The sequence below is a fragment of the Cervus elaphus genome, chromosome 24 (assembly GCF_910594005.1).
Source record: "Cervus elaphus chromosome 24, mCerEla1.1, whole genome shotgun sequence".
NCBI lineage: Eukaryota > Metazoa > Chordata > Mammalia > Artiodactyla > Cervidae > Cervus > Cervus elaphus.
Window position 1 is genome coordinate 25,676,950 of NC_057838.1, and position 25,938 is coordinate 25,702,887.

The 25,938-nt window shown below is 41.4% G+C and overlaps 1 protein-coding gene, 1 long non-coding RNA gene and 1 other non-coding gene across 4 annotated transcripts in view; 2 read left to right on the forward strand and 1 right to left on the reverse strand.

Annotated features, from left to right (window-relative positions):
- Positions 1-11,053, forward strand: part of ENTPD3 (ectonucleoside triphosphate diphosphohydrolase 3) — a 33,848-nt gene extending 22,795 nt beyond the window's left edge. For both annotated transcript variants that reach the window (XM_043886668.1, XM_043886669.1), the window contains exons 6-11: positions 392-551; positions 1,526-1,759; positions 6,413-6,688; positions 6,835-6,945; positions 7,783-7,920; positions 9,698-11,053. In XM_043886668.1, coding sequence (XP_043742603.1) covers positions 392-551; positions 1,526-1,759; positions 6,413-6,688; positions 6,835-6,945; positions 7,783-7,920; positions 9,698-9,934 — 1,156 coding nt within the window. In that variant the 3' untranslated portion in view covers positions 9,935-11,053. The remainder of the gene's footprint in view (positions 1-391; positions 552-1,525; positions 1,760-6,412; positions 6,689-6,834; positions 6,946-7,782; positions 7,921-9,697) is intronic.
- Positions 11,054-16,607: 5,554 nt separating this feature from the next.
- On the forward strand, positions 16,608-25,567 carry LOC122682735. Its single transcript, XR_006337504.1, has 4 exons — positions 16,608-16,648; positions 18,525-18,527; positions 24,055-24,060; positions 25,416-25,567. It is a non-coding gene; the product is annotated as an uncharacterized LOC122682735 (long non-coding RNA).
- Positions 22,482-22,588, reverse strand: LOC122683407. The gene has a single exon (XR_006337744.1). It is a non-coding gene; the product is annotated as a U6 spliceosomal RNA (small nuclear RNA).
- Positions 25,568-25,938: the final 371 nt, after the last annotated feature.

Sequence of the window (25,938 nt, forward strand, 5' to 3'; positions counted from 1 at the left end):
TCTGGCCTGATGAGGGTTTCTTTGTATAGTGCCCCAAGCGAATACTTATGCTACTCCTGTGCCTTCCCTAATCTCCTTTTCTCTGCTGATCTGAGACAAGCAATAGTGATTGAGTAGGAGGCTCTTTAGCTGGTTGCTAGATAGCAGAATAGGAACAGGTAAGGGAGGAGAGAACAAGTGATATTTTTACTGGTATCTATTTCCCTGCTTGGCAGTTTGACAGGTAACAAGTGCAGCCTGCCTTCATGGTTGCCTGGAAGGCTTCAATTTGCAGAGGGGGTTCCTGTGTCTTACCTACATCTGGAAAATGGTCCCTGCCTGAGGGAGTGGGGAGGTTATTTTAAGATTGTTGTCTGGGCACTCAGCCTTTTGTGTTCTGTGCCTTGAATAGGTTGCAAAACGAAACAGCAGCTAATGAAGTCCTTGAGAGCATTGAAAACTACTTCGAGTCTCAGCCCTTTGATTTTAGGGATGCTCAAATCATTTCTGGGCAAGAGGAAGGGATATATGGATGGATTACAGCCAACTATTTAATGGGAAATTTCCTGGAGGTGTGTGAAAACAAATGCATGGTTTTTAATCTTGCTGTTTATTCTGTCCCCTGGGATTGGGAGCTTAAGCAGAGGTGCATGCTGACGGGGCCATCTGTCCTGCATCATTTCTATCATGTAATGCATTAGGGAAACACCAGCGATAAAACAGCCAGGACAAGACATGTATAGCTGGGAAAAAGCCTCGGATCCTAAATAAGACAAATGCATGTGGTGGGGGTGGGGAGGATATCATTTTACCAACTAACAAGAAATTTGAAGGGGGGTGGGAGGATCTAAATCTTGCAGTGGGCCATGAGTCTTTTGAAATCCAACTAGAGAAGGACCCTTCCAAGAAGTCCTGTAGCTGTCAGGAATTTACAGAGCCCTCAGGCCGCCTTCTTCTCACTCACTCTGTGTCCTCAGGCCTCCTCACACTCCAGTCTCCACACTCCCTGCTCCTTTGGTGCAGAGGAAAGCTGCCTCTGAAAGATTGTCACCAGGTCACAGAGGGTGTAAACTGAGGATACCCCTACCATGTCCAGCCTAAGACCTGTTTTCTTCCCCCTTGAATATATTTTTAGTTAATTAATTTAGTTAATATTTTGGAAAATTCACATAGAAATCCACAATTCTAGCTTCTTCTGGACTCCCTCACTCCCCAAAAGTTGGAAGAGCTGGTCAGAGTAGACTCACATTCCTGCATGCCAACAACCAACTGGAACAGAGTATATAACTCATACATTCCCCAGATGGCCACAGTCCTCTCACCATTCCCTGTTGTGTACACCTAATCTACTCACTCATTTATGTTGCCTGTCCAGTCCCTGAAAGCATTTGAGTTCACCACCCGTGAAACTAGGGAGAGATTTGGCCCTGAATGCACCCTATGTCATACTTCTTAGCAATAAGAGATGGATCCTGGGTGATGAACCCTGGCCAGTCAGAGATGGCACCTTTGGTCTTTTTTCTTGCTTCTTTTTCCAACTGTGTAGAAGAGCCTGTGGCATATGTGGGTGCATCCAACTGGAAAGGAGACCACAGGTGCCCTGGATTTGGGTGGTGCCTCCACCCAGATATCCTTCGCGGCAGAAGAGAAGGTGGGGCTGAACACCAGCGACATCATGAAGGTGACCTTGTATGGCTATGAATACACGCTCTACACACACAGCTTCCAGTGCTATGGCCGAAACGAGGCTGAGAAGAGGTTTCTGGCAACCCTCGTTCAGGTACCTGAGGCAGGGGGCAACAGGTGTTCCCTTGGGGAGAAGATGCCTTGCCTTCTGGGGTCTGTCCTTTCCACTCCAATTAGAAGGTGGATGGAAACAGCAGCATCTTCTTGTTAACTTGTAGGGGTCCGAGCGTTCTCTTCCTCTCTCTCTCTCTCTGATACATTGACCACTTCCAGTATATTTGAGTCAGAAGTCCAGGGAAATTCCAGAGCTGCAGAGGTTTTATAAATGATTCAGGACTTGGGATCCCTTTATGGATATAAACTGCTTTAAACTAGTAGCTAAAGAAGCTGGACATTGCAGAGACTCCCCTGAGTGCAGACAAAATAATATACCTGGTCACAGGAGAAATCCTTGCTGACAACAGAGAGGGCAGAAGACCTCCCCAGGCTCAGGCTTCTTTTAGATGAGCCTGTATTAGGCAGATTTAATGCGCTTTATATGGTGGGATCTTAGAGCAGCCGAATTCCATCACACTGGCCAGTAATTTATATGGTAGCTGAATATGATGGCCACCTCAGACATCAGTTAGGCTGCCACTAACATAAAGTTGACATGAGTACTGTTGGTGGCAGCGAGAGCACTCACACCATGCATGTGACCCTGGGCCCCAAACTCCAGCGCTCAGGGGACGTCCATCTCGGCCATGGCTGAAAAGGGAAGGTGAAGATGAAAGGAGAATGAAGGGAAGGAACCTTGATCACCTGGAGGGGCATGAGGCCAACCGGAGGCCACAGATCCTAACTTCTGAGGGGAGCCGGGGCAGGGCACAGGGGCTGAGTCAGCCTCTGAATGTAGTGGACACAGCATCAGTAGGTTAACCCCCACCACTGCAGCTTACTCTGGTCATGAGGAAGGACGCAGTGTTTCCCAGCCACTAGCTGTAGAAAAATTGGGTTGGTTTACAAAGAGTCATCAGTAGAACTCACATCTTCAAATCCCTGCATTTACTGAGTATTCATGCAGAGTGGATTGTGAGAATTCACCCTCCAGGTCTGGCTCTCTTCCCAAAACTGCTCTTCCAGCCTCACAGGAAAGGCTGGAGCCCCAGCACACATGTATGCCACATGTATTTTGGGGAGAGGCTGGGCACTCCTGGGAAGACAGAGCGGGGGCCCTGCCGGCAGCCCTGAGCTACTTGTCCACGGCTCAGGAGACTCGGTGCCCAGGCCAGACTCCCAAATACAACCCCAACTTGGCCAAACCAAACCCCGCAAGGAGCTTAGTCAACCCTCTCTAACTGGGCTCCTCTTTTCTCTCCCTTTTTATTTCTAGCAATACTTAAGGCCCCTTCCTTCAGCTCTGGCCCTAGAAGCGGTGCAGGGTGGGGCAGGGAGGGCAGGGCTCCTCTGAACTTCAGATGGGAGAAGGGAGGCAGGAGAAATCACCCTTTTCCCAGGGTGAATGTAGGTTTGAGAAGCTAACCTATTAAATTTGGCTGGCCATGACGGGGTGTGTATGTATATTTGTGCACACACTCCTACAACATTTATTAAAGAATGACTGTCTATGTACCAAACAGTCTACAGTAGAGAAGTGAATACACCACCTGGGTGAGGTCTCATTCAAACTTGAGAATGCAGGTCTCAAGGTGTGAGCCCAGGTCTGGGGACAGAGGTGGGACACCCCTGCCTCTCACTGTATATAGTCAACTCACAGGGACAGGGGGCATCTCCAACTTGCCTGATAACATGTGGATGCCTGAGAGAGTGGCTTTGCCCTCTAAGCCTTCTGACTCATGTGTGGGGAAGGATCCAGGTGTGATGAGGATCACCCACAAATGCATGTCCCGACCTGCCTAGCCAGTACTTTCATGTTCCAAAGATGTGTTGCCAAGCCCCAACTTAAAGGTTCCCAAAGCTTATTGCATCATGAACGTTGCCTGAGTAATTGCCTCCAGTCCAGGTCTCAGTTCCTGGACTGAAATATAAAGGGCTACAGAGTGTGGTGAGAGTGACACCTAGATATATGAAAAAGTGAAAGTGATAATCAGTCGTGTCCAGCTCTTTGCAACCCCATGGACTGTAGCCTGCCAGGCTCTTCTGTCCATGGAATTCTCCAGGCAAGAATATTGGAGTGGGTTGCCATTTCCTACTCCAGGGGGTCTTTCTGATCCAGAGATCAAACTCAGGTCTCATGCATTGCAGGCAGATTCTTTACCATCTGAGCTACCAATATATACTTTGCAAATTATTTTCTTAATAAGGGGTCTCCAGCGACCCTAAGGCTCAAGTCTCACTCTGATAGCACGTTAGACATTAGGGACATGCATTCACTTTCTCTCCCTTGTTAAGTAAGATTTTTTTCTTCTGGTTTTAAAGTAACACATAGTCAGTGAGGGAAAAAAAACAGAAAATACAGACATAAAGAATATAAATAATAAACAATAAAACTTGGAATTACCCATCATCAACATATTATTGCATTTTCTTCCAGTTTTTTTTTAAATGCAAGAATATGTGTATTTACAAATTTGGCTTCATATGGTATATATATGGGCTTGCCAAGTGGTGCTAGTGGTAAAGAACCCGCCTGCCAATGCCAGAGACATAAGAGACACAGGTTAGATCTCTGGGTTGGGAAGATCCCCTGGAGGAGGAAATGACAACCCACTCCAGTATTCTCACCTGGAAAATCCCATGGGTGGAGAAGCCAGGCCAGCTACGGTCCATGGGGGTTGCAAAGGGTCGAACACGACTGAGCACAAGCACAGGCAGTATTCCAAATACATTATTTAAAAAGAAAAGCTATGTTGGTCATGTAGTTACAAAGGAGAGTACATGGCCCTTTCATGCTAATGCCTTGCAAAGACTAAATTCAGGGAAGATTTATTAAATGGTGAGGGACTAAGTAACTTGGCACATTGGCAAGTTATATTTCAGCAATGCTATAACAAATAATTCATGATCCAAAAAGAGAAATGAATTAATCTTTACCAAGCTTCTTCTAGCCAAAAAATAATTTATATTATTTTGCTTCTTCTCCAAGCCAGGCCAGAAATGATTTATTTTAATTATTTAAAAAGTTTAAGTCAGATTTGGAGGGGGAAACTAAATGATTAGTTGTTTATTTGACTTTTTTTTCTTTCAATGATTATTTCAGCCAAAGGGTGACTGTGATGTGCTATGTTACAAATGAGATGTAACAGCTTTTGAACACCATAGACTTTTTCACGCCACTGAAGCAGAAGGGGCCCATTTGCTGCCTCCACAGTCGTATTAAGATCTTTCTGTAGGACACTCATATGTTATATCGGATGAGTGTTGGACTTCTGTAGGATTCTGCATAGAGTCCTATGACAGCCTTTCATTAAATGATTACATTATTTTGATGTGTACCTCAGGTTCCTCAGCAGTAAAATGAGAGAGCTGAGCTAAGTGTTTTCTGGGCCAAGATTTTACTGTAGAGGATAAAATACACTTCAGTAGCTTTGAAATTACACAGAGTTCAAATCCAATTTCTTGGGAAAGAGAGCCCATAAATTGAACCAAACACATTTTGGAATTTAGCATTAAATAAAGGGAACATTTTTCACCACAGATAGAAGACTGGATAATAATCTGGAGAAAGTAAAATCAAATCCCTACCACAATCTTAATACCAAATAAATTACAAACAGATCAAAGATTTCTATGTAACAGGGTATTTATTACATCATTGTTTTGTAATGGCACGTGATTGGAAACCAGCTCAATTTTCCTCTAGATGGGATTCCCTAAATAAAGTACGGTTTATTTGTACAGTGGAGTTCTCTGTAGCTAGCATGAAAGAAGCTAGTGTAAAAAGAAGAGGTCACTCTTACACCAGGGGCTTCCCTGGTGGCTCAGACGTTAAAGCGTCTGCTTGCAATGCGGGAGACCTGGGTTCGATCCCTGGATCGGGAAGATCCCCTGGAGAAGAAAATGGCAATCCACTCCAGTATTCTTGCCTGGAGAATCCCATGGACGGAGGAGCCTGGTGGGCTACAGTCCACAGGGTCGCAAAGAGTTGGACACGACTGAGTGACCTGACTTCACTTCACTCTTACATGGACAATGAAAGGAAAATCTCAAAGATATATTCTTAAGTAAGAGATGCACGGGACAGAACAGTGTGTATAGAGCACTACCATTTATGATTTAAAATTTAAAGAAAGAGAAAGAGGGGAAAAGAAAATGTAATTGCACATGCATAGAAGAAGTATACACAGAATCTCTGTTAGAATACACTATAACTGGCAATAGTGGTTACTTCCAGGGAGGGAACCTGGGTGGATAAAGTGGGTGGGAATGAGCCTTAATTTTCATAATACATTTATTTGTACCTTTTTAATTGTTATTTTTAGATGGATAGATAACATGCTCTTCAAAATGGTCAATTAACCTAAACATATCTTGCTTTCTCATCACAATGGAGCTCATAAACCTGCTTCATGGAGCTGCGCTAAGTACTGGAGCAGAGCCTGGTATTGTGCCTGGTGCGGGGTGACAAAGCCCCCACCCCAAGTAGAGTTATCTAGACAACCTGGGACTTCCCTTCCACTGGACGTATAATGGCCTTTTTTCCATTTCTCTCTTGGCATTGGAGGGGAACAACAGTGAGGACTTGCAAAAGGAAAGTATTTGGACCTCCACAAGAGTGATTTCTAACACCTTACTCTTATACCTATAGGATTATACCACTGAAACCACGTTCACCAACCCTTGTTACCCTCAGAATTACATCACCACCTTCACTGAGGCACAGGTGTTTGGCAGCCTGTGTACAGAGGACCTGAGGCCTTCTGAAAGATATAATCCCAACAACATCATCACTTTTGAAGGAACTGGGGACCCATCACTGTGTAGGGAAAAGGTGGCTTTCCTATTTAACTTCAGCGCTTGCCGTGATCACGAAGCTTGTTCCTTTGATGGGGTGTATCAGCCAAGAGTTAAAGGGTCATTTGTGGTAAGAGCAAAACAACAGAGATTCCCCTTTTCCCCCTACTGATTATTTCTCACCTTCCTGTTTTTCCTCTGCTGAGGTGTTTCCCACTTTCTTATTCCCTGCCCTGAAACCTCCATTATATTGCATTCTGTACAACTTCCTTACAGGCTTTTGCAGGATTCTACTACACAGCCAATGCTTTCAACCTTTCGGGTAGCTTTTCTCTGCACACCTTCAACTTGAGCACCTGGAATTTCTGCTCAAAGAATTGGACTCAGGTCAGTATTTAAAGAAAAAGGATCCATATTGGTACAAAACAGTAGAGCAGGGTAGATTTCATTTGCGCCTGTGTGTGTGTGTATGTATGTTCTGAATTTGACTTTTATCCTGTTCTCCTTCACCACATCTGTAAGATGGGGGTAATAAGGAGCCCCACCTCATAGCTATGTTGTAGATTAAATGTTCTATTCATGGGCACAATGTTTATAACAGTGTCTGGCATGTAACAAGCACTCTATAAACTTAAGATTGCTCTTCCATGATATTGTATGCATTTTAAGTCGCTTCAGTCCAACTCTTTGTGACGCTATGAACTGTAGCCCACCAGGCTCCTCTGTCCATGGAATTCTCCAGGCAAGAATACTAAAGTGGGTTGCCATTTCCTTCTCCAGGGGATCTTCCCAACCCAGGGATTGAACCTGCATCTGTTACGTCTCCTGCATTGGCAGGCGGGTGGTTTACCACTCGGTTATGTTGTAAAGGGATTTTTTTTTTAATATAGGAGATGTGGTGTATATATACAATGGAATATCACTCAGCCATTAAGAATGAAATTGTGCCATTTGCAGCAACATGAGTGGACCTGGAGGGTATTATGCTTAGTGAAATAAGTCAGACGGAGGAAGACAGATATTGTATTTTATCATGTATATGTGGAATCTAATGAAACAAATGAACATAAAATATGGATATTTTGTTATTGTGTTATTTTATAGTAATTTTAATGATTAAATTCTCTGGGTGATAAGATTCTTTAAAATATGACTGCTGACCTAAGCTGTTCTGAAATGCGCATTTTAAAACCTGCCTCCTCCCTGTTTTGAACTTGTCTTCAGCTCCTACTGCTGCTGCCCCGGTTTGATGAGCAGTATGCACGCTCCTACTGCTTCTCGGCCCACTATATCTACCATTTGCTTGTAAGTGGATACAAATTCACCGAGGAGAGCTGGCCCCAAATACATTTTAAAAAGGAAGTAAGTCAAAGCACAAATTGTTTTCCTCTTCTTCCTCTCAAAATAGATGTTTGTTTGTATGTGTGTGAAAGAAATGTAGGAGATAAGTGGGAATTGGGGATTTAAACTTGCTGAATGGGAGCCAGTGAGCTTATGAGCCCTGGTGAGCTTATGAGAAGAGATAATGGAGAATTTAGAGGAAGTGGTCATCAGAAACCTTCTATGTGAGCTAAGGAAGCCAAGAACTGTGGACTCTAAGCTCTGTCGGGGCAGGGCTTGCTTTATCATCCTCATATTCCTAAGCACTCACACAAGACTGAGAACATAGGAGGCTCTTAGTAAATATTGTTGAGTGAATCCATAAATATGTTAAGGAACTGAGACTTTTAATCCTGACAAGAAGCTTCAGATACAACAATTTTGTTAAGAGGATAGTAACTAACTGATCTCCATTTTACACAGATGTCAGAAGGAGATCTATTCTTTAGAGCACAGGGATTAAGTAAGCAGCATTAAATAAGAATTTGATCTTGGAATGAGTCTGAGGTCACCGTATTCACTTTCAAGTGTCCAGAATGGTCTGACGCTGGAATGACAGCTGACTGGTGAGGTGCCTCTGTACTTTGCTTCCAGGACTCAGCCTTGCTGTTATATTGATCCAGCACTCTGTTCCCTGGGTTCTTGGAGGGTTTTCTCATTTCAGGAATAGCAGATGTAAAGCCTGAAGTATGTCTGGAGTCAGTCTGTTCAATATGAGCTTCAGCAGTAATTAGATTACAGCAAGCAATATCCAGTATTAGGCTTGTGACTGTTTTACATGGATAAAATTGAGTCGGCCGTAAAAAAGAAGGCTGTCTGGAGACAGATAAGGACTGCTGGTGGCATGTCCGCTCCAAGCTTTGTTTCTAACTAATCTAATTACCAGGAAAGCACATTATGATTTTCCATTAAATACCAATTCGGGGGCGGGGGGGATACATAATTCTAGGTTTCAAGTTCCTTTCTTTTATTTATAAAGAATTTAATATCAGTCAAATCAGTATTCAAATGTGAGGATGTAAAAAAGACTTCAGGAGATTTGCCAAACCCCAAACAAAGATTTATATCCAAAATATTTGGGGGGTTTCCCTGGTGGCTCAGTAGATGAGAACCCACCTGCCACTGCAGAGGACACGGGCTCAGTCCCTGGTCTGGGAAGATTCCCCAGGCCAGGGAGCAGCTAAGTCCATGCGCCACAACCACTGAGGCTGTGCAGCTTCTAGTCTGTGCTCCACAGCAAGAGAAGACAGCACAGTGAGAGAGAGAGGACGGAAGGTTACAAACGTGAAACATTCATACATCTACCAAAATGGCCTAAAAACATGCCAACAAAAACTGATGGAACCACCAGATGAAACTGACACCGTCTGCTTCCCACTTAGACTGACCTTCTTTCCTTAGAAACTGGTCCTGGGTTCGGTAAAACATGCATCACCTCTTTTTTAGCTAGAGACACTTCTGTACCCAGTGACAGAAAAACTTCCACTGTTGTTAACTGTGCCCTCTTCACACTGGCTGTGACAAGGCTGTGAGGATTACTTCTCTGCAGTGTGGGAGGTCGGACACTCGAGCCTTTGTGGTCATGATGACCAGGGTTCTAGCCCAGTCTCTGCAGTTTCTGAACTTAGGCAAGTCCTTTGACCTCCTTAGGCCACAGTTCCTGGGGGTGTCTCAGGAGGGTGACCATGGTGTGTCCTGGGGATATAATCTGTGCCTCAAGCTCAGTCCTGAGAACTGAGCCGTCTCCTCTACTCCTCAGGTGGGGAACAGCAGCATAGCCTGGTCTCTCGGCTACATGCTCAGCCTGACCAACCAGATCCCAGCCGAAAGCCCCCTCATCCACCTGCCCATCGAGCCACCTGCCTTCGTGGGCACCCTCGCCTCCTTTGCAGCAGTGGCCTTGCTGTGTCTGACGTATCTCGTGTACTTGTGTGTGTCGTCCAGGAGTCAGAGGCGCTCCCAGCACGCCTTGGACAACATGGTGGACTCTGAGTGAGCCTCACAGAGTGGTTCCTAGAGCCTGAGAGCTGCCCGTAACCAGCTTGGGGGGCACCAGACAATGCAAGCAAAATGTCCATCTTCAGGAAACACAGCTAAAGTCCAGTGCCTAGGTCCTGTGCCTCTCAGATACTGATTTACGTCAAAACACCTCTTGGGAAGTCCCTCAGCTGCTCTGTGCACATTCCTCTGCCAGAGACCCCGCCACCCACTAGCTGACCTATTGGGGAACAGGGAGAGACAGGCCATCAAGGTCAGCCTCCTTATTCCAAGTGTCCCACAGGAAGAGTAAGTTGAGAAGATGACAGATGAATGTGGAAGAGTTGACCTCAGGGCTCAGTTTGCATTTTCCCTCCTTCAAAAATGCCATAAGTCCTCCCAGTAGGATTGGAAACTGGCAGGTGTCTAGTAGGCATCTGGTCTAATCAAATATCTCATTTTATGGCTTCCTCTCATTGGTCCTTAACTAAGAATTTCCTTAACAACCGTTAATAACATTGTGCTCCCTCAGCTTGGTAGAATATTGTATCTGAGGGAAAATCCTCCTCCACCCTCAAGGACAGTGGCCACAGCCAAGCTTCTGTCATGCAAGCAGAACCTGAAGGGCAGAGCCACACAGAATATTTACCAGAACACTACAGGCCATTCCTGAAGTAGGATTCCCTCTCAGGGCTCTGGTCATTAGATCTCCACCTGTGTGTGTATCATCCTTGTTGCCTCCCCTTCCCCTTGCTGTGTGCCCTTGTGAAATGTTTATTCCTAGCAAGGCTATCAGGCTCCAGATCATTTTGCCTTTGCTAGGCTTTTGCTTAGGGTTGTCTTTCCATCATTAGCACCCTGAGTATATTTCACCCACCATTCCCACAGGTCCACCTGATGCTGTCACAGGACATCCTCTTCTCTGATTTGCTTACCAATCACTTTCCTAGATGGTAGGCCTTTGCACAGTAGCCATAGTTCCTGACTTTGAGGGGGGGAAAGGAAGCTGCAGGGATATTTAACTACAAAGTGGGAGGGAACTCTAGCAAGTCCAATGGCTACAAAGTAAAAATCAACATTCTCTCAGATTATAGCTTGTTCACTGAGTACAGAATAAAGGAGACTTATTTTATTGTGACTTGCTGTGTGTGTGTTACTGTGCATATGGTACTCTTTCTCCTAAGGACCCAAGGTGGCATCTATGAAAAGAAGCTAAACAACTAAAAGAAGTTTCTTGAGCAAACTTTCCTAGTATATTAAGAAAGTCATGCATCAATATCACCTTTATTCCAGAAAGTTCAAAGTATTTCACTTTAATAAACCTTTGGTTCCTTGAGATAACTGAGTCCAACATTTCCTTACCTTATCTGACATTGCAAAGCTTCTGTGAGGCTACAACCTGCCACTCACCTCTTGGTTCCAAACCAGAATGTCTGCTCCCATCCCAAAGTGCACCACTGTTCAGTTTTCCCTACCTAGACTGAGTCATCCTCCCACTCATCCAAACCACCATATTTCTCAAGGTTCAATCCCAGCTCTACTTCTTTCACAAAGTATTCCTTGCACACACTCATGCACGTGTACATACACACATCATGATCTATCTCTTGGACTACTTTTTTAAAACTACATAAATTTTCATATTGTTGCTAATCATGTAACTGGACTACAAAATTCTAATCTAATCTCAATTCACAATTTCCATGACTTCTTTAAAGGCAGAGTGTTTTCTCCAGGCTTCCCTGATAGTTTAGTTAGTAAAGAATCTGCCTGCAATGCAGGAGACCCCACTTCGATTCCTGGGTTGGAAAGATCCACTGGAGAAGGGATAGGCTACCCCCTCCAGTATTCCTGGGCTTTCCTGGTGACTCTGATGGTAAAGAATCCTCCTGCAATGTGGGAGATCTGGGTTCGATCCCTGGGTTGGGAAGATCCCCTGGAGAATTCCATGGACTGTATAGTCCATGGGGTCACAAAGAGTTGGACATAAGTGAGCAGCTTTCACTTCCATTTTCATTTTCTCCAGGAAAGAAAGTCATATTCAAAGCATTAGGAGGATTTGACTGTTGCTAACTTGAAGATGGAGAAGGCTAGGTGGAAAGGGCCTTAGGGCAGCCCCTAGGAACTAAGGGGGCTGACAGCCAGCATGGAAGAAGGACTTCAGTCCTACAACTGCAAGGAGTTGAGTTCAGCCACCAACCTAAGTGAACTTGGAGGCAGATCTCCCCAGAGCCTCCAATCATTTCAGATTTGTGAGTCTCTAAGCAGAGAACCCACCCAGACTTCTGACCTCCAGAACTGCGAGGTCAGAAATGGGTGCTGTTACAGGGTACTGAGCGTGTGGCTACTTGTTACACCGCCATAAAAACTTAACACAACTACAGAACTCCAAGCCCCTAAGCTACAAACAGGGCAAGTGCTTACATGTGAAATATGTACTGATGATAAATCACTAACTACGATTAGGTGTCACAAATTATGCCTACTCCTTATAATAACCATGCAAGAAAAACATGGGCTCAAAGGTAAAATAACACACCAGCATCACCAGCTAGTAAGTATTTCTGGAGATAGAGACTGTGAGTTGAGAGTCTGGTTAAGTCTAAAATACATTTGGAAAAAAACAAGTAAATTAAAAAAAAAAAAATTGGGGAATTCCCTGGATGCCCAGTGGTTAGGACTCCACACTTTGACGGCAAGGAAATCACATTATGTCCATCATATTTCCCCTCACAAAGTCAATATCATGACAGTTGGGCATCTGACTTTAGAATTTTGTAGTTCAACATACCTATTCATATATAGCTGCGTGATTTATGACAGACGTGTCTCATCAGAGCAATAGTGAAAAATGTGGGACAACTGGATTTCCACATGGAGAAATAAAGGAAATTCAACCCTTCCTCTCACATTTTCAAAAATCATTCCCAGGGACTTTCCTCGTGGTCCAGGGGGTAAGACTCTGCCTTGCAATGCAGGGAACATGGGTTCAATCCCTGGTTGGGGAGCTGAGATGCCACATGCTGCAGAGCAAGTAAGTTGACACGCCACAACTAGTGAGTCTGTGAGCCTCAACAAAAGATCCTGCATGACACAAAGAAGATCCTGTGTGCCAAAAGTAAGACCTGATGCAGCCAAATAAACAAATAAGGATTTGAAAAACATCACCCCCAGGTAGTAAGTGTGAAAGATAAACCTACAAAAGCTTTAGAATAGAATGTAGGGTGGAAAATGTAAGATCTTGAATAAGGAAAGGGTTTCTTAAACACTATACAAAAAGCATTAACCATAAAAGAATACTGGATATGATGGATCACATTAGATTAAGAACTTCTACTCGTCAAAAAACAGCATTAAGAATGAAAATACAAGCCATAGAATGGGAAGAGGTATCTGCAAAGTATATAGCTGATTAATTGTATGAAGAACCACAAATCAGTGAGAAGAAAGCAGATGACCTAGTTTTTCTCAGTGGGCAAAAGGTTTGAAAAGACATTTTACAAAAGAAGAAATCTAAATGTCCAATAAATATAAAAAGGTGCTCAATTTCATTAAACAGGTCAGGGCAATGCAAATTAAAACTACAAGATAGCACAATATACCCATTATTCTGGCAAATTTAAAAGTCTGACAAACCAAGTGTTAATGAAAGTATAGAAAAATGGAATTCTCATTCACTGCTGGTGGGAATGTAAGTCAGTGCAACCACTCTGGGAACCTGTGCTATTATCTAATAATGCTGAAGACATGCATACCAGATGGTCGGAAAATTCCAGGCCAAGGTATATATCTTTGAGATATGTGTTCTAATGTATATCAGGATACATGCCTAGGAATGTTCTTACCAGCAACCAAGACTCCCATCTCATAAAATGGAAGAATAAATAGTAACATGTTGGTACTAGAAAATACCATACAGCATTAAAACAAAAGAACCACAAATATATACTCAATATGGATGGATCTTACAAACATAATGTTGAGGTTAAAAAACAAGTCATTAGGTAGGTAGATAGAATAATTCCATTAATATAAAGCTCAAAAACAGGTAAAACTAAACAAAGAAAGTAAAATTGGTACCTTTTGTATGGGGAGAGATAAACAGATGTTTCAGTCTGCTAGGGCTACCACAATAAACTACCACAGACTGGGTGGCTTAAACAACAGAAGTTTATTTTCTCACTCTTCTGGAAGCTAAGAAGTCCGAGATTAAGGTGCTGGTCAGTTCAGTGCCTGGTGAGAGTTCTCTGCTTTGTAGATGGCTACCCTCTCACTGACCTTTCCTCTGTGCTTATACAGAAAGGGAGAGTGAGCTCTCTCCTTTTATAATCATCTCATCACGATTAGTGAACCCCCCTCATAACCTCATCTAACCCTAATCACCTCCCAAAGGTCCCATACCCAACACCACCACATTGGGGGTTATGGTTTCAACATATGACTGTTGGGGGCACACAAGCAGACAGTCCATAAAAACAGGACTTATGGAGTGACAGTTCAGTTCAGTTCAGTCACTCAGTCGTGTCTGACTCTTTGCAACCCCATGGACTGCAGCATGCCAGGCTTCCCTGTCCATCACCGACTCTCAGCGTCTGTTCAAACTCATGTCCATCGAGTCAGTGATGCCATCCAGCCATCTCAGCCTCTGTTGTCCCCTTCTCCTCCTGCCTTCAATCTTGCTCAGCATCAGGGTCTTTTCAAATGAGTCAGTTCTTCGCATCCCGTGGCCAAAATACTGGAGTTTCAGCTTCAGCATCAGTCCTTCCAATGAACACCCAGGACTGATCTCCTTTAGGATGGACTGGTTGGATCTCCTTGCAGTCCAAGGGACTCTCAAGAGTCTTCTCCAACAACACAGTTCAAAAACATCAATTTTTCAGCACTCAGCTTTCTTTATAGTCCAACTCTCACATTCATACATGACCACTGGAAAAACCATAGCTTTGACTAGATGAACCTTTGTTGGCAAAGTAATGTCTCTGCTTCTTAATATGCTATCTAGGTTGGTCACAGCTTCTCTTCCAAGGAGCAAGTGTCTTTTAATTTCATGGCTGCAATCACCATCTGCAGTGATTTGGGAGCCCAAAAAATTAAAGTCTTTCACTGTTTCCATTGTTTCCCCATCTATTTGCCATGAAATGATGGGACCAGATGCCATGATCTTGGTTTTCTGAATGTTGAGCTTTAAGCCAACTTTTTCACTCTCCTCTTTCACTTTCATCAAGAGGCTTTTTAGTTCCTCTTCACTTTCTGCCATAAGGGTGGTGTCATCTGAATATCTGAGGTTATTGCTATTTCTCCTGGCAATCTTAATTCCAGCTTGTGCTTCTTCCAGCCCAGCGTTTCTCATGATGTACTCTGCACATAAGTTAAATAAGCAGGGTGACAATATACAGCCTTGACGTACTCCTTTCCTAATTTGGAAGCAGTCTGTTGGTCCATGTCTGACAGTGAGGTTCTACAAATGGGTAGCAGTTACAGGTATTCCCTTTTTCAACCATTCATACACTTTCTGTACGTCCTACATGACATTTAAAAATAAAATTATAGATCTGGGCTAACTCAGGATTTGCTATCTCTATGATGTTCATTAAGTCTTTCAATCTCTTTGACCATTAGATTTTCTCATGTATAAAATGGAGATAATATCTGCCTCCTGTTAAAAATTTTAAAAAGAGAAAATGTAACACTCAGCTAGTACCTGGCACAGAGTATAGCCAATGGATAAAAGTATAAAAAAGTATTTCCTTCACCCATTTATTTATTCACTTATCATACATTTACCAAGGGCTTTCCAGGTGACTCAGTGGTAAAAGAATCTACCTGCCAATGCAGGAAATGCAGGAGACTCAGGAGACATCGGTTTTATCCCTGGGTCGGGAAAATTCCCTGAAGAAGAAAATGGCAACTTACTCCAGTATTCTTGCCTGGAGAATCCCATAGATAGAGGAGCCTGACAGGCTACAGTCCACTGGGTCACAAAGAGTCAGATATGACTGAGCACGCTCGCACTAATATTTTCCAAAAGTCTATCAGGTGCTAAATCACTCACTGGGCTGCAAGACTAAGGTTGGAAGAGAAAATTTTCCTCTTGAAACATATGAGACACTAATGCCCCCTACTGGAGCTATGGAGAAAACTCTTCCTGGTTATGCGCTTTTTTCCTCCCTAATTATAGGTGCTGAAAAAAAAATTAAGAGTTCAAAAATATTTTTAATTTTATAAAATAATGAGACAATTGGAAATTAAAACATTTGGCAATATCAAGGAATTTCTGTTAATTTTTGTTTAGGTGAGACAATGGTATTGTGGATTTCTTCTTCAAAAATAATCCTTACTGTTTACCTACCACCTATGAAAATAAAAATAAACAAATGGGACCGAATCACACTTAAAATCTTTTGCATGGCAAAGGAAATCATAAACAAATGAAAAGACGACCCTCAGAACTGGAGAAAATATTTACCAATGAAACAACTGACAAGAGATTTATATACAAACAGCTCAAACAGCTCAATATTTAAAAATGGGTGAGAGACTTAAATAGACATTTCATCAAAGAAGATATACAGATGGCCAACAAACACATGAAAAGATACTCAGCATCACTAATTATTACCAAAATGCAAATCAAAACTACAATGAAAAAAGAAACTGCAAGAAGTATCACCTCACACCAGTCAGAATGGCCATCATCAAAAAAAATCTACAAACAATAAATGCTGGAGAGGGTGTGAAGAAAAGGGAACCCTCTTGCTCCGTTGGGAATGTAAATTGATAAAGTCACTATGGAAAAGAGTATGGCGGTTCCTTAAAAAATTAAAAATAAGACCCAGCAATCACACTCCTGGGCTATACCCAGGGAAAACCATAATTCAAAAAGACCCATGTACTCCAGTGTTCATTGCAGCACGATTTACAATAGCAAGGACATGAAAGCAACCTAAATGTCCATTGACAGAGACAAATGGATAAAGATGCAGTAAACATATAGAACAGAATAATACTCAGCCATAAAAAGGAATGAAATAGTGCCATTTGCAGAGATATGGAAGGACCTAGAGATTGTCAAGGGCTTCCCAGGTGGCGCTAGTGATAAACAACCTGCCTGCCAATGTAGGAGACAGGAGACTCGGATTCAATCCTTAGGTCAGGAAGATCCCTTGGAAGAGGACATGGCAACCCACTCCTGGACAATCTTGCCTGGACAATCTCCAAGCTCCACAGAGGAGCTTGGCAAGCTACAGTCCATAGGGTCGCACAGAGTCAGACATGACTGAAACAACTTAGTATGCACACAGAGATTGTCATACAAAGTGAAGTAAGTCAGAAAAAGAAAATAATATCACTTACATGTGAAATATAGAAAAATGATACAGATAAACTTATTTGCAAAGCAGAAAGAGTCACAGATGTAGAGAACAAATTTATGGTTATCAAGTGGGAAGAGGAGTTGGAGGAATTGGGAGATTGGGATTGACATATATACATTCAGTTCAGTTCAGTCGCTCAGTCGTGTCCGACTCTTTGCAACCCCGTGAATTGCAGCACGCCAGGCCTCCCTGTCCATCACCAACTCCCGGAGTCCACCAAAACCCATGTCCATCGAGTCGGTGATGCCATTCAACCATCTTATCCTCTGCCGTCCCCTTCTCCTCCTGCTCTCAATCTTTCCCAGCATCACGATCTTTTCCAATGAGTCAGGTCTTCACATCTGGTGGCCAAAGTATTTGAGTTTCAGCTTCAACATCAGTCCTTCCAATGAACACCCAGGACTGATCTCCTTTAGGATGGACTGGTTGGATCTCCTTGCAGTCCAAGGGGCTCTCAAGAGTCTTCTCCAGCACCACAGTTCAAAAGCATCAATTCTTTGGCACTCAGCTTTCTTTATAGTCCAACTTTCATATCCATACATGACCACTGGAGAAACCATAGCCTTTACCAGATGGACCTTTGTTGACAAAGTAATGTCTCTGCTTTTTTTTATTTTTTGTCTCTGCTTTTTAATATGCTATCTAGGTTGGTCATAAGTTTCCTTCCAAGGAGTAAGCGTCTTTTAATTTCATGGCTGCAGTCACCATCTGCAGTGATTTTGGAGCCCAGAAAAATAAAGCCAGCCAGTTTCCACCATTTCCCCATCTATTTGCCATGAAGTGATGGGACCAGATGCCATAATCTTTGTTTTCTGAATGTTGAGTTTTAAGCCAACGTTTTCACTCTCCTCTTTCACTTTCATCAAGAGGCTCTTTAATTCTTCTTCACTTTCTGCCATAAGAGTGGTGTCATCTGCATATCTGAGGTTATTGATATTTCTCCCAGCAATCTTGATTCCAGTTTGTGCTTCATCCAGCACAGCATTTCGCATGATGTACTCTGCATATAAGTTAAATAAGCAAGGTGACAATATACAGCCTTGATGTACCCCTTTTCCTATCTGGAACCAGTCTGTTGTTCCATGTCCAGTTCTAACTGTTGCTTCCTGACCTGCATACAGGTTTCTCAAGAGGCAGGTCAGGTGGTCTGGTATTCCCATCTCTTTCAGAATTTTCCACAGTTTATTATGATTTACACAGTCAAAGGCTTTGGCATAGTCAATAAAGCAGAAATAGATGGTTTTCTGGAACTCTCTTGCTTTTTCGATGATCCAGCAGATGTTGGCAGTTCTATGTACAAAATAGATAACCAATGAGAACCTCCTTAGCACCGGGAACTCTACTCAATAATCTGTGGTGACCTAGATGGGAAGGAAATCTTAAAAAGAGGGAATACATGTATACACATAACTGATTCACTTTGGTGTACAGCAGAAATTAACACAACACTGTGAAACAGCTATATTCCAATAAAAATTGAAAGAAAAAAATCTTTACCATTTAAAAATTTTTTAAACTATTTCAGATGAACTGATATGTCTATTATAGCAGTTAGGATTTAACCCAAGAAATAGAACAAGTAGGAGATACACTGATACATACAGTTTCAATTTCATGAGAAATTGCTTTTGCTAGTAACTTACATGATTGTAGGGGCTATTGAGGCAAGTCTGAAACCCACAGGACAGCCTCACCTAGATTATCTAGGATAATTTCCCATACTTAAAAACAACTGATTATGGTTGTAGTCACTTTAATAAATAACACAGGACTGTAGCCTAGCCATGGTGACACATAAAACTGACCATCACATTTGTGAACTGATTCAAAATAATATGGAAGGGAGAATGCAGATGGAACAGGACTGGCCCATGGTTTGATTGTCCTTGAGCCTGGGATGATGGGTACATGGAGGTTTGCTATAGTTCTGTCTTCTTTGTATACGTCACAATTTTCTACAAGAGAGTTTTAAAATATACTTTAAATCACTCAGAAACCCACTGCTTTATATTTGGTATCTTTACTTCTGGATCTTTTCCTCTACATGTTTTCACATAGTTAAGAGCATACTGGAGTTACTACTTTACATCTACTTCTTTTATAGCATTTCATTACTTATTTCATTAGCACTTTCACACCTCATTAAAAATTCTTCCCAAATATCAAACAAAAAGATTAATAATTCAGGCACTGATATCACACAAATCTGGTTTGAATCCCGGTTCTTCTATTAGATACTGAGTGACCCTCGCCTACGCTTCTTAGATGCTTTCTATACCTCAGTTTCTTTTAATATAGTCATCTACTTGTTCAGCTAATACTGTGAGTATCCTCTGAACCAGATCCTGTTCTTTTTTTTTTTTTAGTTGAAGGATAATTGCTTTACAGAATTTTGTTGTTTTGAACCAGTTCCTGTTCTTGATGCTGTGGCTACACCAATTAAAAAAACAAAGTCCCTGCTCTCATGGAACTGACATTACTGGAGGAAACAGACACTAAGTACATATTGTGCAGGGGATTACAACTAATCCAGAGGAAAATGAGGCACAGTAAAGGGGATAGGGAGTGCAGGGATTGCTACTTCACACAAGTCAGGCAAGTCTTGTCTGATAAGGTGACATTTGAACAAAGACTTGAAGGAAGTGAAGGAGTCAGCCATTTGAAATTATTTGGCAGAAGAGCACACTAAGCAAAGGAAATAGCATATGCAAGTAGGAGCGCATTCAAGGCACAGAAAGAGGCCAGAGTGATTGGAGGAGAACGAACAACTAGACGATGTGGGAAATGGGCTCAGAGAGTTAACAGGAAACAGACTGTGCAAGATAGAGTCGTTAGATGGTTTTAAACAAAGGAGGGACATCTGGCTTCTGGTTTAGAGGGTTTACTCTCTAGCTGCAGCAATAAAAATAAAGTGAAAGGGGCAAGGGCAGAAACAGGAAAATCAACTGGTAGTCTATTAGAAACATACAGACAAAAGATGCTAGTGGCAAGGACCAGGCTGGTAGTGCTAGAGACTCTGAGCAATAGTCAGAGCCCCAAGATTTGCTGTTGTATTTATTAATATGTGGGGTGAGAGAGAGGAGGAGTCTAGGATTATTCTAAACTTTTAGCCTAAGCAACTAGAAATATGGGGTTGCCATTAACTGAGCAGTGAATGCATCAGAGAGAGTTAACTCTGCATTGTACCAGCACAAATCCACAACTATGGGAAAGAGGAGAAGAGAAAATGGCAACAGCTTTGGCACCTGAAAAGCTGATGGACCAGGGTTAATGGCTTAGCTATCCAAGAAAGCCTAATCCTAACTCAATGAGGAAATTGAGAATCAACCTGTTTAAACAGTAGCATCTTTAAAAAGTTCAGGAGTTCATGGTATCACGTACAGCTGGAAGCTGAGTTCATGGGTATAAAATAAAGACGGTTAAAAGGTTAAAACAGTTTAAAGCTGTTTAAGAATGTAGCTCCCTAATCCCTTCTCCTACTCTGCTAAAGAATGATTATCTCTCCCCAACACAGGCAGAGGACTGGACAGCACAAGTCACAGCTGAAGTTGGAGGTATCATACGCAGAACAGCAGGATTTAGAGAATCAGACAGAGCACACACACTGTTTAGATCTCAAGTCCACCCCTCGGGTTCTGTGTAACTCTCCCTCCAGACAGGACTTTGGAAAAGTTTTCCATTATGGGAAATCCAAACAGCCCAGGAAAAAGGACAAAATGTGCTGACATTTGGAGTTCCCCAGTTAGATCACTCAATAGTGAAACTTGAGTCAAGAAGTTAGAACTTACATCAGCTTTTCATCCTATCCACCAACATCCACGCTCAAAAATGAGATGATAAACAAGGATTGCCAAGTATCTAGGCAGAGCCTCATTGTACTTTTACTGGAGTGTCAGGAAGGAATGCAATTAGATGTTGGTTTTCTATCAGACATCTTTACCCAGAGTCTGTCTGCTTTATTTCTACCTCCCCACTATCTTTTTTCCTTTGCCCTATTCTTTCCTTAAAAAGAAAAGAAAAACAAAGCAATATTCCAAGAGGCCCCTGGTTTTGGTCCTTTGTTCTTATCTGCCTAAAACTAACCTCTGAGTCATCTTAGAACTTGACCTTTCTTCAGGATGAAAGTCTGATTGCCTTTCTCTGGATTTCAGAAACCTAGTCAGGAATAAAAATACACTGTATGAAGTGATGTGGGCCCTATCAAGCACTCCTGATGGCGTGTAAATTGGTGTCAACTTTCTGGAAAATTATGGGTAATATGCTGTAAGATTTTAAATGAGCAATCCAACAATCTAATTTCTAGAAATTTATACTAAGGAAAATTTTTAATGTGAATACTATTAGTGGTAATACATACTGAAGTGCTTATGAATATATGGATACAATGTCTAAAACTTGCTTCAGAATAATCATATTTAGTGGGTGTATTTATATTTTCTCATATGAAAGCCACTATGTACATAGTCCCATTGTAGTGTGCTGTAAATGTATAATACACACTGGATTTTGAAGACTTAATACCAAAAAGAAAAAGTGAAATATGTCATTAATAATTTGCATATGGGGCATCTATTAAAATAATATTTTGGATATATTGAAAAAAAGAAAATGTATCATTAAAATTGACTTCACCTATTTCTTTTCTCTTTGTGAAATGGAACTAGTAGAAAAGTTTAAATCACATTTAAGTAACATTTTTAATTATAAATGTGGCTTGTATTAATATTTGTGGTTTACATTATGTTTCTATTGGACAGCACTGGTATAGAGTCTATATACCACCAGTAGGACATATCTGCAGGTTTCACATTCTTCGGAGTCAACCAATCTCAGATCAAAAATATTCAGGGAAAACAAAATTCCAGAAAGTTTGAAAAGGAAAACTTGAATTTGCCATATGCTGTAAACTATTTAGAGCAGTTGACCCAGTTGACCCTTCAACAACACTAGGGTTTGGGGTGCCAACCCTCTGAACAGTGGAAACAGAAAGAGTTGGCCCTCCATATCCATGAGTCTTCTATATTCAAGGTCACCAGTTATAGATTCAACCAACTGTGGATCATGTAGTACTGAAGTATTTACTATTTAAAAAATCTGAATATAAGTGGACACTTGCAGTTCAAACCCAGGTCAACTGTATTTACAACTATTAATATAGCTTTTTTGTTTTTTTTTTTCTTTCTTTTTTCTTTTAAAAATATGGAACGCTTCACGAACTTGCGTGTCATCCTTGCGCAGGGGCCATGCTAATCTTCTCTGTATCGTTCCAATTTTAGTATATGTGCTGCCGAAGCGAGCACTAATATAGCTTTTATATTGTATTATGTATTATGAGTAATCTAGGGATAACTTCAAGTATACACACAGGAAGATGTGTGTAGGTTACATGTAAACAGTAAGTCATTTTATATACTTTTTATATACATTTTATATACTTGAGCCTTTGCGGATTTTGGTATCTATGGAGGTCCTGGAACCAATCCTCCATGGATACCAAGGGATGACTGTATTCCTATCAATAAAACAAAATTTTGCATTAAACATGAATATGTTTGAATGATTGAGCATAAATGGGTAATTATTCAAATTAGGTGATGGGTACACAGGAATTCTTTATATCCCATTCTCTACTTTTGTAATTTCCCATAAAAAAGTTTTAAATATATGAGCAAAGCTGTTTTCAAGAAGGTGTTCACTCCTGTTTATACAACACTAAAAAGTGAGAAAAATGTGCAGTACTTATAACAGCAAGTTCAGTTCAGTCACTCAGTCATGTTCACCTCTTTGCGACCCCATGGACTGAAGCACGCCAGGCTTCCCTGCCCTTTACCATCTCCCAGAGCTTGCTCAGACTCATGTCCATCGAGTCAGCAATGCCATCCAACCATCTCATTTTCTGTCATCCCCTTCTCCTCCCACCTTCAATCCTTCCCAGCATCAGGGTATTTTCCAATGAGTCAGTTCTTCACATCAGGTGGCCAAAATATTGGAGTTTCAGCTTCAGCATTAGTCCTTCCAATGAACACCCAGGACTGATCTCCTTTAGGATGGACTGGTTGGATCTCCTTGCTGCCCAAGGGACTCTCAAGAGTCTTCTCCAACACTACAGTTCAAAAGCATCAGTTCTTTAGCACTCAGCTTTCTTTATAGTCCAACTCTCAGATCCATACACGACTACTGGAAAAACCATAGCTTTGACTAGATGAACCTTTGTTGGCAAAGTAATGTCTCTGCTTTTTAATACACTATCTAGGTTTGTCATAGCTTTTCTTCCAAGGAGCAAGTGTCTTCTAATTTCATGGCTGCAGTCACCATCTGCAGTGATTTTGGAGCCCAAGAAAATGAAGTCTGTCACTGTTTCCATTGTTTCCCCATCTATTTGCCATCAAGAGATGGGACTAGATGCCATGATCTTAGTTTTCTGAATGTTTAGTTTTAAGCCAACTTTTTCATGCTCCTTTCTCACATTCACCAAGAGACACTTTAGTTCTTCATAACAATAAAGGAATGATTAAATTATGTTCACCCATGTGCTGCATACAATCACTAAATAGTAAAACAAAAGTAACATCTAACATTTGAATTCTAATTATATTCCCGGCTTTGTGCTAAACAAATTATATTGTTATATCATTTCATAGTCACAATAGCTAAATAAGGTAGACAAAGTTCATATTTCCTTCACTCCAGATTTATATATCTAATAGCCTGCCAACTGATATCTATTAGCTGGAATATAAGGGTAAAGAACAAAACAAACCAACAGGAAAAAGTGAATTGGAAGAAACAGAAACTATCCACAGAAAAGAAAAAAAAAATTTTTAAGGAAATTTTGATTAATTAAATTAGTTAAAACTACAGGCCCATATCACTGATGAACATGGATGCAAAAATCCTCAACAAAATTCTAGCAAACAGAATTCAACAACATATTAAAAGCTCATACACCATGATCAAGTTCAGTTTATTCCAGGGATGCAAGGATTCTTCAATATATGCAAATCAATCAGTGTGATACAACATGTTAGCAAACTGAGAGATAAAAACCATATGATCATCTCAATAGATGCAGAAAGAGCCTTTGACAAAATTCAGCACCCATTTATGATTAAACCTCTTCAAAAAATGGGCATAGAAGGGACTTACCTCAACATAGTCAAGGCCATATATGATAAGCCCACAGCAAACATTATTCTCAATGGTGAAAAACAGAAAGCATTCCCCCTAAGATCAGGAACAAGACAAGGGTGTCCACTTTCAACACTATTATTCAATGTAGTTTTGGAAGTCCTAGCTATAGCAATCAGAGAAGAAAAAGAAGTGAAAGGAATCCAAATTGGAAAAGAAGAAGCAAAACACTCACTGTTTGCAGATGACATGATACTCCTTACAGGAAAACATAGGCAGAACACTCGATGACATAAATCAAAGCAAGACCCTCTATGACCCACCTCCTAGAGTAATGGAAATAAAAACAAAAGTATACAAACGGGACCTGATTAAACTTAAAAGCTTTTGCACAGCAAAGCAAACCATAAGCAAGGTGAAAAGACAACCCTCAGAACGGGAGAAAATAATAGCAAATGAAGCAACTGACAAAAGATTAATTTCCAAAATGTAGTGTCAATGGACATCTAGGACATCTATTGTTCATCTGTCAGTGAATATATAGGTTGCTTCCATGTTATAGATGTTGTAAATAGTGCTGCAATGAACACTGTGGTACATGTGTCTTTTTCAATTTTGGTTTCCTCAGGATATATGCCTAGGAGTGGGACTGCTGGCTCATATGGTGGTTTTATTCCTAGCTTTTCAAGAAATATCCATACTGTCTTCCATGAAGGCTGTATCAATTTATAAGCTCAACATATTGAGCTTTTACCACTCAATACCAGAAAAACAAATAACCCAATCAAAAAGTGAGGAAAAGACCTAAACAGACATTTCTCCAAAGAAGACATACGGATGGCTAACAAATACATGAAAAGATGCTCAACATTGCTCATTATTAGAGAAACGCAAATCAAAATTACAAGGAGATATCACCTCACACCAATAAGAATGGCCATCATCAGAAAGTCTACAAACAAAAACTGCTGGAGAGGGAGCCCTCCCTCTGTGGAGAAGAGGGAGCCCTCTTGCACTATTAGTGGGAACGTAAATTGATACAGCCATTATGGAAGATAGTATAGAGATTTCTTTAAAAACTAGGAATAAAACCACCATATGACCCAGCAATCCCACTCCTAGGCATATATCCTGAGGAAACCAAAATTGAAAAAGACACATGTACCACAATGTTCATTGCAGCACTATTTACAATAGCTAGGATATGGAAGCAACCTAGATGTCCACTGACAGATGGATGGATAAAGAAGTTGTGGTACAGATACACAGTGGAAAATTACTCAGCCATAAAAAGAAATGCATTTGAGTCAGTTCTAATGAGGTGGATGAACCTAGAGTCTATTATACAGCGTGAAGTCAGTCAGAAAGAAAAAGATAAGTATCAAATACTAACACATGTATATAGAATCTAGAAAGATGGTACCAAAGAATTTATTTGCAGGGCAGCAATGGAGAAACAAACATAAACAGACTTATGGACATAGGGAGAGGGGAGGAGAGGGTAAGATGTATGGAGAGAGTA